The following is a 14,313-nucleotide window of genomic DNA, read 5'->3' on the forward strand; positions in this document are numbered from 1 at the left end:
TGAATTTCTAACAGGAGAAAATAAGTAAAGCAAGCTGATGATACATACTGAACACTAGCAGGTAAACTGTGAGGTGTCAAACACACTGAAGGGATTGTCTACGGCAGTAATTGCCACACAACCCTTCTAGGTTCTGAAATTGATGTTTTAGTTCAAACAAAATGAGGAAGTAAAATTAGTCCAATAAAAGTGGGATTATCTTGTATTCTCTCATTCCAGGAACAGGATCTGCAGCTCTTCAAACTGACTATGAGGTATGCTTTCAGCCACAATTAGCAAGCTCCCCCTTCTTGTGAGGTGAATGAACAACTTTCTGCCAAACTGGACAGGTAAGAGAAAGATTAGGAAAATGATTATATAACCTTAAAGTTATTTTTAAAAATAACAGATGCAGCTCCAGGAGAACAGGAGGTATTGCTGCTGGACATCCAACCTTCAGTATACCATTATTTTTTCCCTTTTTTGTTTTACAGTAATATACAGCTAACAAATGTTATTTTAAAAATCACCAAAATCATATTAAATTAGTACAAAACCATGCCATTGTCATTTCCCAGTAGAAGCTTCAGTATTTCTCTTTATGTCCAATCATGAAGTCTACCTTAACTTTTGCTTTGCAAGTGTTATGAGTAAAGTCTAATTGGAGGAGGGAAGACATTAGAACAAAGAAAAATCAGCTCAGCCATGGTGAGAACAGTTTTAGTACATCAAACCAACTTCACAGACATCTCAACAAGAGATTACAGTAATGGATTGATTTATTACCCTGAGGGTATAGCTTTGGTTTTGGCATCTTGTATGTGTATTAGCAAGCATCTTATAAATCTTTTCATACTATAGCTTGCAAGTAAATTAAGAGGCAGTTTGGGGAAGTTGTGTTCAAAATTTTGCCATCAAGCTCTCATCCTCAGAAGTGACAAATTAAGAGGAATTTTAGTATTACTTTGGACTATGCATCAGGAACTGCTAATCCTCTGCACCTTCTCCAATAAAATAGCTTGTTATTTTCCTGAAAAGTTTCTCTTGCTATTCTATTTTAACTAGACGAATTCATCAGTGCTATCAATTACTGGAAATAAATACCAATATTACACTATTAAAAAAAAAAAGACAAAGCACCTAATTTGTTATCACTACAAATATCCAGATTAAAAAGTCAACAGCTTTTGTGAAACAAGGCGCTATGTGTTTTTAAAGCATTCAAGGAATACCATGCAAATGGCAAGTATTTTCATGCTGTAAGGTTGCAACATGGTCAAGGTTACAGCAATGTTCAGGTAGCTCAATCAGTACAATCAAATATACACTAGTAAGTTTTGAAACACACTATTTCCCTTCAGAATTTTAAAGGAAACAGAAGGGACAGGATAGGGAGAAATTACATTCTGAGCATCATAATACCTTGTAAATTTAATCCTGTGAAAGTAAGTATAGCTACCTAAACCCAGGATAAACTTAGAAGGAAAATTTCTCTACTGTTGCTCAACAGGCTTCATTACTTACTTTAACTAACTGTAGCAAGGCTTTTGACGCAGCCTCCCATCGCATCCTTACAGCCAAACTGGTGACTAAATGGACCAGATAGAAAATTGTCTGGCCTGTCAGGCTAAAAAGGTTGTGTTTGGGCATACAAAACCCAACTGACATCCTGAGGGACGGATACCAGGGCTGATATTACTTAATGCCTTTATAACCTGGGTGATGGGACAGAACATGCTCTCGACGAGCCTGCAGATGATACCAAATTAAGAGAGATCACAGAGGGCCGTTGCTCAGAGGGAGCTCAACTCTTGAGAAACAGGCTGATAGGAACCTCATGAACACCAAAGGCAAAGGCAGCGTCTTGTACCTGCACAGAGTTACTCCATCTCAACAGGACGGGCTGGATGCTGACAGGATAAAAAGCAGCTCTGCAGAAAAAGACCTGGGGATCTGAGTGAACACCATGAATCAGCAGCACGTCCTTGCAGCAAAGGCAGCCCCACAGCACACCAGGCTCTGTTAGCAAGAGTGTGGCCAGCAGGCTAAAGCTACATAATGGAAAAGCATAGAGAAGATGGTGCCAGACTGTTAAAGGTGCACAAGTGATGTGCAAGAAGAAACATGAGAAATTCTGATACTTATAAGGAAAAAAATTCCTCACAGGGAAAGTGATGAACCATTAAAACAGATTGCTCACAGAGGTGGTAGACTCTTCATCCTTGAAGATATTCAAGACTCAGCTGGACACACCCTGAACAACCTGCTCTAACTGGACTTGCTTTGAGGTCCTCTGCTGGGCTAGGTAGCCTCCAGAAGTCCCTTGTGTTCTCATTGTAAACTTGACTATGATGAGTATATTCAAATTCTATATACTAGATAATGAGATAAGATCCATGTTCCTAAAACAAAATTCTCAACTGAATTAATCTGTACAAAGTAAACAAAAATCTGTCCATTCAAAATGAGGATGAAACTAGGCATTTTCATTTGACCAAATCCAAGTCAGTTTCCCAAAGTTCTCACTGAAATTAAGCATATAGTAAGAGTTTCAAGCACTTAAAATGGCCTATTGTTTATACTTGTTTGTTAGCAAAACAACTTCTTTAAAATACTGTATTATTTTTTTAAATGTTTGATAAGTTTGCCATTAGCTTCTGCTACTATGATGGAAGACTTTGTACAGTTTTGGACACCCTTCCCATCTGCAGTAGTACTAGATCCCAATAAAGTTGAGCGAGTGCAGTGGAGGGACGTCAGGGGGATGGAGCACCTGCTCTGTGAGAAGAGGCTGAGGAACAGAGCCAGGATCCACCCAAGCACAGCAGAACAACACACAATCGTCATAAATTGCAATAAGGCAGGTTCTAACCACAAATAAAATGGAGGAAAAAATTATAATTAAGCATTGCAACAGTTCAGAGATGTTATGAAATCAGTCTTTGGCAGCTTTCCAGACTAGCTCAAAGGCCTGAGCAACCTGGTGTGAATGCAGAGTTGACTGTGCTTTAAAGAGGACACTGGACTAGATAGAGACTTCCCTTGATCCCTTCCACTTGGATTCTATGATGCCTTCACCAAACTGGACATCCAGCATTGAAAAAGAAAAAAAAAGGTACTTTATTTAGATTAAAAGATGCAGTATTGGTGGGGGAGACAAGAGAAAACTTTCAGCTAGCCATCACAAACACTACTGCATTAATCAGTGCCAGTCAACAAGAAAAGTCTCAAAAAGGCAGAAAAGATTCAGATATTATAAAAAAATTATCCAAGCTATATCAGGTTTGACTATACCACAGAAAGTAGCATCACAGTAAAGTTTGCATACCCATAAAAGACATGGTCTCCTCTTCTTCCACAAACATTTTGCTGGAATACCTTGCCAAGAGCCCCTGTGCACTGCACATCTCCTTTTTTGTTAACAGCACAATGCCACTAATATCATTCTCCTCTTTATGGCTCTTTTAGACAATGTAGATTTTGTCACCATTAATTGCAATGACATGTACAGATTATTTCCTTCATAAGACTATTTTCACATACATTGAAATAGTAAGAGGTGCATTCTGTGTATTTAAGAGATTAACAGATTTTATTGTTTTCTAAAATAGTTTTACAATACAGAGACCCAAGCCAGTAATTCCTGACAATTTTAGTAACCATCTTGTGGATGAACAATTATGTTGATAAATTTTCCTTGACAGACACATACATACATCCACTTCCTAAGCTTGCCCATTTTGATTCATTGAAAATGATGATTAAATATATCTAAGCTCAAAAAAGCAAACAATAAAGTCTAAGACTACCAACAGTGTTTTATAGTTACCTCAAAATAGATTTGTTAGCTTCATTACAGTGTAGCTTCCTAACATAGCATATCTACTTACCTGATACTTAAGGGTTTTAAAAAAAAAAAACAAAACACAAGTCTGCTGTAATTTTACAACCCAGTTTTAAATGTCACAAATGCATACTATTTGACACGATTACAGATGACCGAGTAGTAACTGCAAACAAACGTAGATTTTACAGTGTTCTGCTACAATAATCCATGTAAGGACTAAAGCTAGTTTATTTTTGACCCACAAATTTATCCACAAATATTGATTTTGAGTATGTTAGCGTATTTACTGTACTTCTGAAAATCTAGTCACAGAATACTTTGTCTATGGTACAGTAATGAATATGGCAGGAAAGCAGATTTAAATATACCTATAATTTAAACTCTTAAAACAGTCTAAATCTTATTGACATCAAAAGGCTTGATAAGTAATAGCCATGCTCTTTATGTTTTGGAATATCAAATTATATGTACATATACACAACATAGATAGGCTCTTAATAAAAAGCATTTAGTCTATTTTACAGTCTCTGTTCAAAAAATTAGTCTTCACAGATTTAACATTTCAAATCACCTAAAAATCATTAGCAGTTTAAAGGAGTTCATTTTTTTTCCCCTGCAAATGTGCGCTGGAAATAGCTACTATTCTGGGGGTTATGCGTAATTTATCTTTCTTTTGAGTGCCATTTAAGATCTAGCTGGAAAACTCTTTAGTTTAAGTGTCAAACCACATAAACAACATTCATAATAGAATCCCAACCCATGACACCTGCGGATATCCCTGCTACAAATAACCTTCTGTAACAGATATTTATTAAACACAGTATTTGTTTTACAACTTCAAGCCATGCTGACAACATAGAAAGATTACTACAACATGGAAAAAGTTTTCATTCAGTCAACTGGTGACTAAATCTATGTCATAATTTAAGTATTAATTGATAAATCCAAGCATACAAAAAGGTGCTTAGCTACATAGCATTTAAATAAAAAAATACTGCATCTTTCATACATTGCTAAGAACAAATAGAAAATTAACTATAATAATCTTTAAAATTCAAGTTGCAAGTTACTGAAGGTCACTTAAAATAACCGATTAAACAAAAGTGAGCATAAGCCACATACCTAGGGTAGGATGAGGCACAAGCATAGAAAATGCAAAAGTGTTTAGGAGTCACAATAGCAGACCATGTGGGAAGAAAAAGCTTAAAAAGTATTTTTCCTATCATACTATTTTTTCAACCTAACCCCTTTCTTTTGCATTGTGCACAAGTTGTGAAAACAACATCAAATTATTAGTTCAAACTTTTGTCTTTAAATCACCATGATTTCAGTATCAAGCTCTCACCTTTTCATTAAAATATATACACTCTATACATCATTCACCTTCCTCTTGCTTTAAATATATACTGTACAGGCCTACAGAGCTTTTGTAACACTTCTGTATTAACTTTGTCCTTTGTCACTGGATTGGTTCTACATAGTTTGCTGGGTATAAACCAACTTGTCCATTGTCCAGACGTCCTTTGCACCAACCCTGCTCATCTTCATTCTCCATTTTAGTTAACTCATCACCTGCAAAAAGAAGGAACATTGTTAAGTTGTCACCTTAGGCACAATAAAGAATGCAAACTTTTGAAGTTATATACAGTGTTGTTTCACTGTAAGATCAAAGGCTCCCTTGTGAACAAAAGACAGCTGTGGATAGTACAACTACCTCTAAACAAGCAGAATCATCCTACATTTTTGGCCAACAAAATGTCAGTGCAAGTGAAATAAATGTTTCATTAGGCATACTGTCAATATATACTCTTCTAAGAGTTTGTGGAACATAAGGAGGAAAATGCTACAAACATTAAGACACAGCAGTAAAATTCTCTTGAATTATACTTGCAGCTTTTCAGTATACCACTACTAAGTTGTGATGCAGGAAGATTCTTTTAAATCTTATACCTTACACTTTGTTACATATCTCTCTGACATGGTTTAGGCCCAGCCAGCAGCTGAACACCACGGGAGGCTCACTCACCCCTCCCCCGGCGGGATGGGGAGGAGAACAGAAAAACAACGGCAAAGCCTCGAGGGTTGGGGTAAGGGCAGTTTACTGGGACAGCAAGGGAGAGGGAAAACAATCGACAACAGTACTGATAACAGATATTCACAATGGGTGATAACAGAGAACAATTTACCGATCCCAGGAGACAACCTGACACTCAACCAGTCCAGAACCGGCCGAACCCCCCCTGCCCGACTAGCCCCCCTTGTCACATGGTATGGAATAGCCCCCGGCCAGCTTGGGCCACCTGTCCTGGCTCCTTGTGAAATTAACTCTATCCTTGCCAGAACCAGGATATCATCCACCCTTTATTCTATACCATCTACGTCATGCCCAGATTATTTCACAAACACCATTCTCTTACTCCATGGGCCATCGCTCTAAAGTGTACATCGAGTTCATTTAGTCCATGGCTTCGGGTTCCATCTGCCATTACGGGCTCTCAGGGCAGGAGCAATGGTGCATGCTGCTGGATTGTTGCACACTGCATCCAGAGTTTTCACGGCCGGTGTATCTGGTATGGTCCATGCTTGCAGTCTGGACGTCAAAGATGTGATGAAGTTCCTGGGCACCAGTTGAAGTCAGTTCCAGTTCCATCATCACGGCACTTTGTTCAGTTTCAAAGTCCATCCTTCATTAGTTTTGGGTGATTCTTATGGCCATACCATTGATACAGTATATAGCTATTAATATCATACAATTAAATTTATTAGCTATTTTCACCCAAAATCAAATCCCCTTGGGGTACACACCGGACTTCCCCATCCTTTCTCATCACCCACCAAGTGCACCCTGGTCCCTGAGCAAAAGCAATCCGGCAGATGGGCTTGCCTTTGCCTGAAGCAGGGATAACCCAAACTGTTTTTCCCAATATATTTTTCATGCGTACTGCAGGAACTTTATCCCCTTCTACTGGGCGTGGAAGTTTTGATTGGGCAGGGCCAGCTCGATTGGCAGATCCCCTAGTGTTAACTAACCAGGTGGCCTTTGCTAAATGGGTGTCCCAGTGTTTGAGGGTCCCACCACCCATTGCTCTCAGGGTAGTTTTTAGCAGTCCATTGTACCTTTCAATTTTCCCAGAGGCTGGTGCATGGTAGGGGATGTGATACACCCACTCAATACCATGCTCTTTGGCCCAGGTGTCTATGAGGTTGTTCCGAAAATGAGTCCCATTGTCTGACTCAGTTCTCTCTGGGGTGCCATGTCACCACAGGACTTGCTTTTCAAGACCCAGAATAGTGTTCCGGGCAGTGGCATGGGGCATAGGATATGTTTCCAGCCATCCAGTGGTTACTTCCACCATTGTAAGAACATAACGCTTGCCTTGGCAGCTTTGTGGGAGTGTGATGTAGTCGATTTGCCATGCTTCCCCATATTTATATGTCAACCATCATCCTCCATACCACACAGGCTTTACCCGCTTGGCTTGCTTGATTACAGTGCATGTTTCACATTGATAGATGACCTGTGAGATGGTGTCCATGCTCAAGTCCACCCCTTGATCACGGGCCCATCTATATGTTGCATCTCTTCCTTGATGGCCTGAGGTGTCATGGGCCCACCGAGCTATGAACAATTCACCCTTACACTGCCAGTCCAACTCCACCTGAGCCACTTCAATCTTGGCAGCCTGATCCACCTGCTGGTTGTTCTGATGTTCCTCAGTGGCCCAACTCTTGCATATGTGGGCATCTACATGACGTACCTTTACAACTAGCTTCTCTAGCCAGGCAGCAATATCTTGCCACAATGGGGCAGCCCAGATGGGTTTGCCTCTGCATTGCCAGTTGCTCTGCTTCCACTGCTGTAACCACCCCCACAGGGCATTGGCCACCATCCACAAGTCAGTATAGAGGTACAGTGTTGGCCACTTTTCTCTTTCAGCAATATCTAAAGCCAGCTGGATGGCTTTCACCTCTGCAAACTGGCTTGATTCACCTTGTCCTTCAGCAGCTTCTGCAACTCACCGTGTAGGACTCCATACAGCAGCCTTCCACCTTCGATGCTTTCCCACGATGCGACAGGACCCATCAGTGAAGAGGGCATATGGTTTCTCATCTTCTGTTAGTTTATTATACAGTGGGGCTTCTTCAGCATGTGTCACCTCCTCTTCTGGCAACATTCCGAAATCTTTCCCTTCTGGCCAGTCTGTGATTACTTCCAGAATTCCTGGACGGTTGGGACTTCCTATTCGAGCCCACTGTGTAATCCGTGCAACCCACTTAGTCCACGTAGCATCGGTTGCATGATGTGTAGAAGGAGCCCTCTCTCTGAACATCCAGCCCAGCACTGGCAGTCGGGGTGCCAAGAGGAGCTGTGCTTCAGTGCCAATCACCTCTGAAGCAGCTCAAACCCCTTCATAGGCTGCCAATATCTCCTTTTCTGTTGGAGTGTAGCAGGCCTCAGATCCTCTGTATCCCCAACTCCGAAAACCCAGGGGTCAACCTCGAGTCTCCCCTGGTGCTTTCTGCCAGAGACTCCAGGTAGGGCCATTCTCCCCGGCTGCGGTGTACAGCACATTTTTTACATCTGGTCCTGCCCGGACTGGCCCAAGAGCTACAGCATGAACTATTTCTTGTTTAATTTGTTCAAAAGCTTGTCATTGCTCAGGGCCCCATTTGAAATCATTCTTCCGGGTTACATGTGTGGTGGGTTGACCCTGGCTAGGGGCCAGGTGCCCACCAGAGCCGCTCTATGACTCCCCTCATTCACTAGACAGGGGAGAAAAAGTATAACGAAAAAGCTTGTGGGTTGAGATAAGGACAGGGAGAGATCACTCACTAATTATCATCACGAGCAAAACAGACTGAACTTAGGGAATTCATCTAATTTATTACTAAGCAAAACAGAGTAGAGGAATGAGAAATAAAATCAACTCTTAACACACCTCCCCCCACCCCTCCCATCTTCTTGGGCTCAACTTCACTCCCAGCTTCAACCTCCGCCCCGCTCAGCGGCACAGGGGGATGGGGAATGGGGGTTATGGTCAGTTCATCACACATTGTCTCTGCCGCTTCTTCATCCTCAGGGGGAGGGCTCCTCTCATCATTCCCCTGCTCCAGCATGGAGTCCCTCTCACAGGAGACAGTCCTTCACAAACTGCTCCAGCGTGGTCTCTTCCACGGGGTGCAGACCTTCAGGAGCAAACTGCTCCAGCGTGGGGTCTCTCCCACAGGGTCACAAGTCCTGCCAGCAAACCTGCCCTGGCGTGGGCTCCTCTCTCCACGGGTCCGCAGGTCCTGTCAGGAGCTTGCTCCAGCGTGGGCTTCCCACGGGCCACAGCCTCCTTCAGGTGCCTCCACCTGCTCCGGCGTGGGGTCCTCCACGGGCTGCAGGTGGAATCTCTACACCCCCTCATCCTTCCTCCATGGGCTGCAGGGGGACAGCCTGCCTCACCATGGTCTTCACCACGGGCTGCAGGGGGATCTCTGCTCCCGTGCCTGGAGCACCTCCTCCCCCTCCTTCTTCACTGACCTTGGTGTCTGCAGAGTTTCTTACATCTTCTCACTCCTCTCTCCGGCTGCAAAAGCTCTCTAAGTGTTTTTTTTCCTTCTTAAATATGTTATCACAGAGGCGCTGATTGGCTTGGCCTTGGCCAGCGGCAGGTCTGTCTTGGAGCCGGCTGGCATTGGCTCTGTCAGACACAGGGGAAGATTCTGGCAGCTTCTCACAGAAGCCACCCCTGTAGCCCCCCCGCTACCAAAACCCTGCCACGCAAACCCAACACAACGTGGTAGAGAGGGCTTACTATCAGACTGCAATTCTGAATGTGCATTCTCCAGAAACCCACACCACCTACGGAAGCCTGTCTCTCCTTTTTGTTGGTTGGTGGAGACATGGCTGCTATTTTGTTGATAATATCCATTGGGATCTGACGCCACCCATCATGCCACCTTATTCCTAAAAACTGGATTTCCTGCGCAGGCCCCTTCACCTTACTTCATTTTATGGCAAAGCCAGCCTGCAGCAGGATTTGGATTATTTTCTTCCCTTTCTCAGAAACTTCCTCTGCTGAGTTACCCCATACAATGATGTCATCAATGTATTGCAGGTGCTCTGGGGCTTCACCCTTTTCCAGTGCAGTCTGGATCAGTCCATGGCAAATGGTGGGGCTGTGTTTCCACCCCTGGGGCAGTCGATTCCAGGTGTACTGGACGCCCCTCCAAGTGAAGGCAAACTGTGGCCTGCACTCTGCTGCCAAAGGGATCGAGAAAAATGCATTAGCTATATCAATTGTGGCATACCATTTGGCTGCCTTTGACTCCAGTTCATATTGAAGTTCCAGCACGTCTGGCACAGCAGCAATCATCGGTGGTGTGACTTCATTCAGGCCACAATAGTCTACTGTCAGCCTCCACTCTCCATTGGACTTCCGCACTGGCCATATGGGGCTGTTAAAGGGTGAGTGGGTTCTGCTGATCACTCCCTGACCCTCCAAGTTGACGAATTAGCTTATGGATGGGAACCAGGGAGTCTCTGTTGGTGCGGTATTGCCTCCGGTGCACAGTTGTGGTAGCAATTGGCACCTGTTGCTCTTCAACCCTCAGCAACCCTACAACAGAAGGGTCCTCCGAGAGATCGGGCAAACTAGACAATGGTTCAATTTCCTCTGCTTCCAAGGCAGCTATTCCAAAAGCCCACTGGTAGCCTTTTGGGTCTTTGAAATACCCTTTCTGGAGGTAGTCTATGCCCAGGATGCACAGAGCCTCTGGCCCAGTCACAATGGGGTGCTTTTGCCACTCATTCCCAGTTAGACTTATTTCAGCCTCCAACAGAGTCAACTGTTGGGATCCCCCCATCACACCAGAAATAGATATTGGTTCCACCCCTTCATAGTTTGATGGCATTAGGCTACACTGTGCACCGGTGTCCACTAGGGCCTTGTGCTCCTGTGGGTCCAATGTGCCAGGCCATCAGATCCACACAGTCCAATACACTCCACTGTCCCTTTCCTCCACCTGGCTGGAAGCAGGGCCCCTCTTAATCCTGCTCATCATATTCACTACTCATCTCTTGCAGAAAGGACTAAGAAGTCCCTTCAAGAGGATCATAAGTGCGATCAGGCCTTTCACTTGGTCTGGGGGACTGCCCAGTGGAAACTAGAGCAGCATTCTTTCTGGAAGAGTCCCTTTTTACAGCTGTCTTGCCTTGTAGCTCATGTACACGTGCCCGCAGGGTTGAGGTAGGCTTCCCATCCCATTTCCTCATGTCTTCTCCGTGGTCACGCAGATAAAACCACAGGATACCTCGTGGTGTGTATGCTCCATATCCCCTCTCTGGAGCAGAAAAACACTTACTCCTAACAGCTGAAATACGGGTCTGTACAGGTGGGGAGTACGATATATCCTCTTTGAGTTGCCGGACGTCCTGGGACAGTTTCTCCACAGCCAAGACGAGGGAGGAAGAAAGGCTCTCTTCATATTGCCGGAGTCGGCCAGCCACTTCATCCACTGTGGGTGCCTCTTCACTTTTCCAGTCGATGACTGCCAGTGAGTTGGCGTACGATGATGGTACACTTCGCACAAATTTTCACCACATGGGTCAGGTACATCAGACTTCATCGGGGTCTGTGGGCAACTGTGCATTGTCTGGATCATAATAAACCATCTCCCACACAGCTAATTCCCTCAGATATTGGGTACCTCTCTCCATGGTGGTCCACTTGCCTGGCCGATATACGACATCTTCACTGAAAGGATACCTTTCCCTTACACTTGACAGGAGTCGCCTCCAGAGGCTGAGGGCCTGTGCCTTCTTCCCAATTGCCTTGTCAATGCCCCCTTCCCTAGACAAGGATCCTAGCTGCTTGACCTCCCTGCCCTCCAGTTCCAGGCTACTGGCCCCGTTATCCCAGCAGCGGAGCAGCCAGGTAATAATGTGCTCCCCTGGAAGGCGGCTGAAATCTTTCCGCATATCTCACAGCTCACTCAGGGACAGGGATCGGGTGATCACTTCTGGTTCTGACTCTTCTTCTTGTTCTTATGATGGTCCCGGTTCATCATCATCTCTCACTAAGCGAACCAATTTCTTTGTGTATTTCTATTTGTGTATAGGGGTGACTGATACTGGTATGGGTTGATCTTTTGGCTCGGCTACAGTGCCTGTTGCAGGGGCTTGGGTAGCTGCAGTGCCTGTGGGTCCGCTCTCTCCCTCTGGATGGTGCTGTCTACTATCAAGCAGTGTTTGATAGATTGTGGCCAGGGCCCAGCACAGCGCAGTAAGTTGTGTCTCTTTAGAATCCCCACAGCATTTTTCTTTCAAATATTCTACCATTTTATCAGGGTCTTGCAGCTGTTTGGGAGTGAAGCTCCAAACCATTGGGGGTGAAAAGGTCTCTAGATACCCGCCCATACTCTCCCACATGCCATGCCAGCCCTGACCATTCAGCCTTGGGGAAGATCCCTGGGTGGTATTCTTGAAACAATTTTTGCTACCCCTGAACAGGACTTGGAAAACATGCAGGAGACCTAGCAATAGGAATATACTGGCCTGAACATTCCAAGGGTATTCAAAATTCTCAAAAATTGTTGTAACCAACCAAAAGGGAAAAGGGGAGGTGAAAGAGTGGGAGAAGGTATCCCCCCCCCCCCGTCTTCCCCATAGATTGGGTGCAATTATTAATCAATTCTGAAAGATACTGACCGAGGTACAGGCATGACAGAAATGCTACATACAAGTACCAGCTCAGACTCATGACTGTCGATGATATCTTATAAGTCATTATCACACAATACAACAATATGAGAACAGGAACCCCTCTCCCAGAGGTGATAAACAGCACCACAGGGATTACACAGAGTAAACACAGGTTTACAAACCAGAGCCATGTGACCAAACAGAACATCATTATGACCAGCGACTGTTTCAATAACATTATAAATGCTTATAACAATTTTGTTTTAATACACTTGGGTCAGACTTGTCGTTATCACAACCCCTCGAGCCCCACGTTGGGCGCCAAAAGGACTGACATGGTTTAGGCCCAGCCAGCAGCTGAACACCACGGGAGGCTCGCTCACCCCTCCCCCGGTGGGATGGGGAGGAGAACAGAAAAACAACGGCAAAGCCTCGAGGGTTGGGGTAAGGGCAGTTTACTGGGACAGCAAGGGAGAGGGCAAATAATCGACAACAGTACTGATAACAGATATTCACAAGGGGTGATAACAAAGAACAATTTACGGATCCAACGACCGACCAGGCCTCAGCCTGTGCAGAAACCGCGCCGCCCCCCCCCCCGCCCCAGCCCGACTAGCCCCCCCTTTTATGGTGCACATGACATCACATGGTATGGAATAGCCCCCGGCCAGCTTGGGTCACCTGTCCTGGCTCCTTGTGAAATTAAGTCTATCCTTGCCAGAACCAGGACATTCTCTCTCATTTCCTCGTCTTTAAGACATAGAAGAATTGGGATTTAACTTTCCCTTTCATTGCTCTAGCTTTATACTGTTGGAAGCTGATGTTGTAGCTCCAGAAAAAAAATAACTAAGAATTTGCTTGATAACTTATACAACTGACACTGATTATCCATTCAGACATTTATGAACCATAACATAACCTTTACTTACGAACTATAACATAACCTCGTTTTGACTACTGTTTACATCTAATCTTCTACATCCTCAGGAAATACTTTGGCATTAGAGAGTTTGCAGACTCCAAGATGCTGTGTATGAGCAAATTAATGTCCACCTCAGCCAGGCAAAAAAGGCCAGACTAAGTAACTTATTTGTGTCAAATTATTTCCCCAGATAAAATTCATTTCTGTTTCCTCTTAGTTAGCAACAGAAAATACATGCAGAAGATACTAACCACTTAATATCATCCCAAATGGCTATAAATATACAGTCTTGTTATCATTTAGGAGAACAAAAACTAGCCTAGGGACTATCAATTCTTTGGTAGAAATGGACAAGCTTCATATTAAATCTTCTTCGATATATCTTCTATAGCTCCTTTGTTAGCTAAAAAACATTAAAGCCTCATCTCCTCTAGTTTGTAAGTTTACCAGATAACTAGTAAAAGAAGGTTATGAATGAATGTTTGGCACCATGGACTGTACTTAGCTTATAGAGATATTTTACATTTTTTTCCACCATTTCTAGCACTGCAGAATGAGAATGTACAACTTCAAGCTTTCCTGCCACTTCTATGGAGCGTATTTTAGTAAAGAGTGAAAACAATGACTATCAAAGCCACACTGTGTTAACAGTAATACAAGTGTAACTGCATTGGAGCTTAACAGCTAGGACTTGGGAACTCAGTGATCCTGGAGGTCTATGAAAGTATTACCACTTAAGTGTCATCAGCACAAACAGTTACAATGGAGACAGTCTTTAACAACTGCGATAAGGACAGCATATACAATAACATTTTGACAACATTGCATGGTCTACAGTTACTGTAGATATTTATTCTGAGCCATGACAGAGACACA

The 14,313-nt window shown here is 43.8% G+C and overlaps 1 protein-coding gene across 5 annotated transcripts in view; it reads right to left on the reverse strand.

The window, feature by feature from the left end:
- Nucleotides 1–3,552: 3,552 nt before the first annotated feature.
- PACSIN2 (protein kinase C and casein kinase substrate in neurons 2) overlaps nt 3,553–14,313 on the reverse strand; it is a 73,496-nt gene continuing 62,735 nt past the window's right edge. For all 5 annotated transcript variants that reach the window (XM_054829538.1, XM_054829565.1, XM_054829556.1 and 2 more), the window contains one exon: nt 3,553–5,398. In XM_054829538.1, coding sequence (XP_054685513.1) covers nt 5,286–5,398 — 113 coding nt within the window. In that variant the 3' untranslated portion in view covers nt 3,553–5,285. The remainder of the gene's footprint in view (nt 5,399–14,313) is intronic.

The sequence above is a fragment of the Grus americana genome, chromosome 1, assembly GCF_028858705.1.
Source record: "Grus americana isolate bGruAme1 chromosome 1, bGruAme1.mat, whole genome shotgun sequence".
NCBI classification, from domain to species: Eukaryota; Metazoa; Chordata; class Aves; order Gruiformes; family Gruidae; genus Grus; species Grus americana.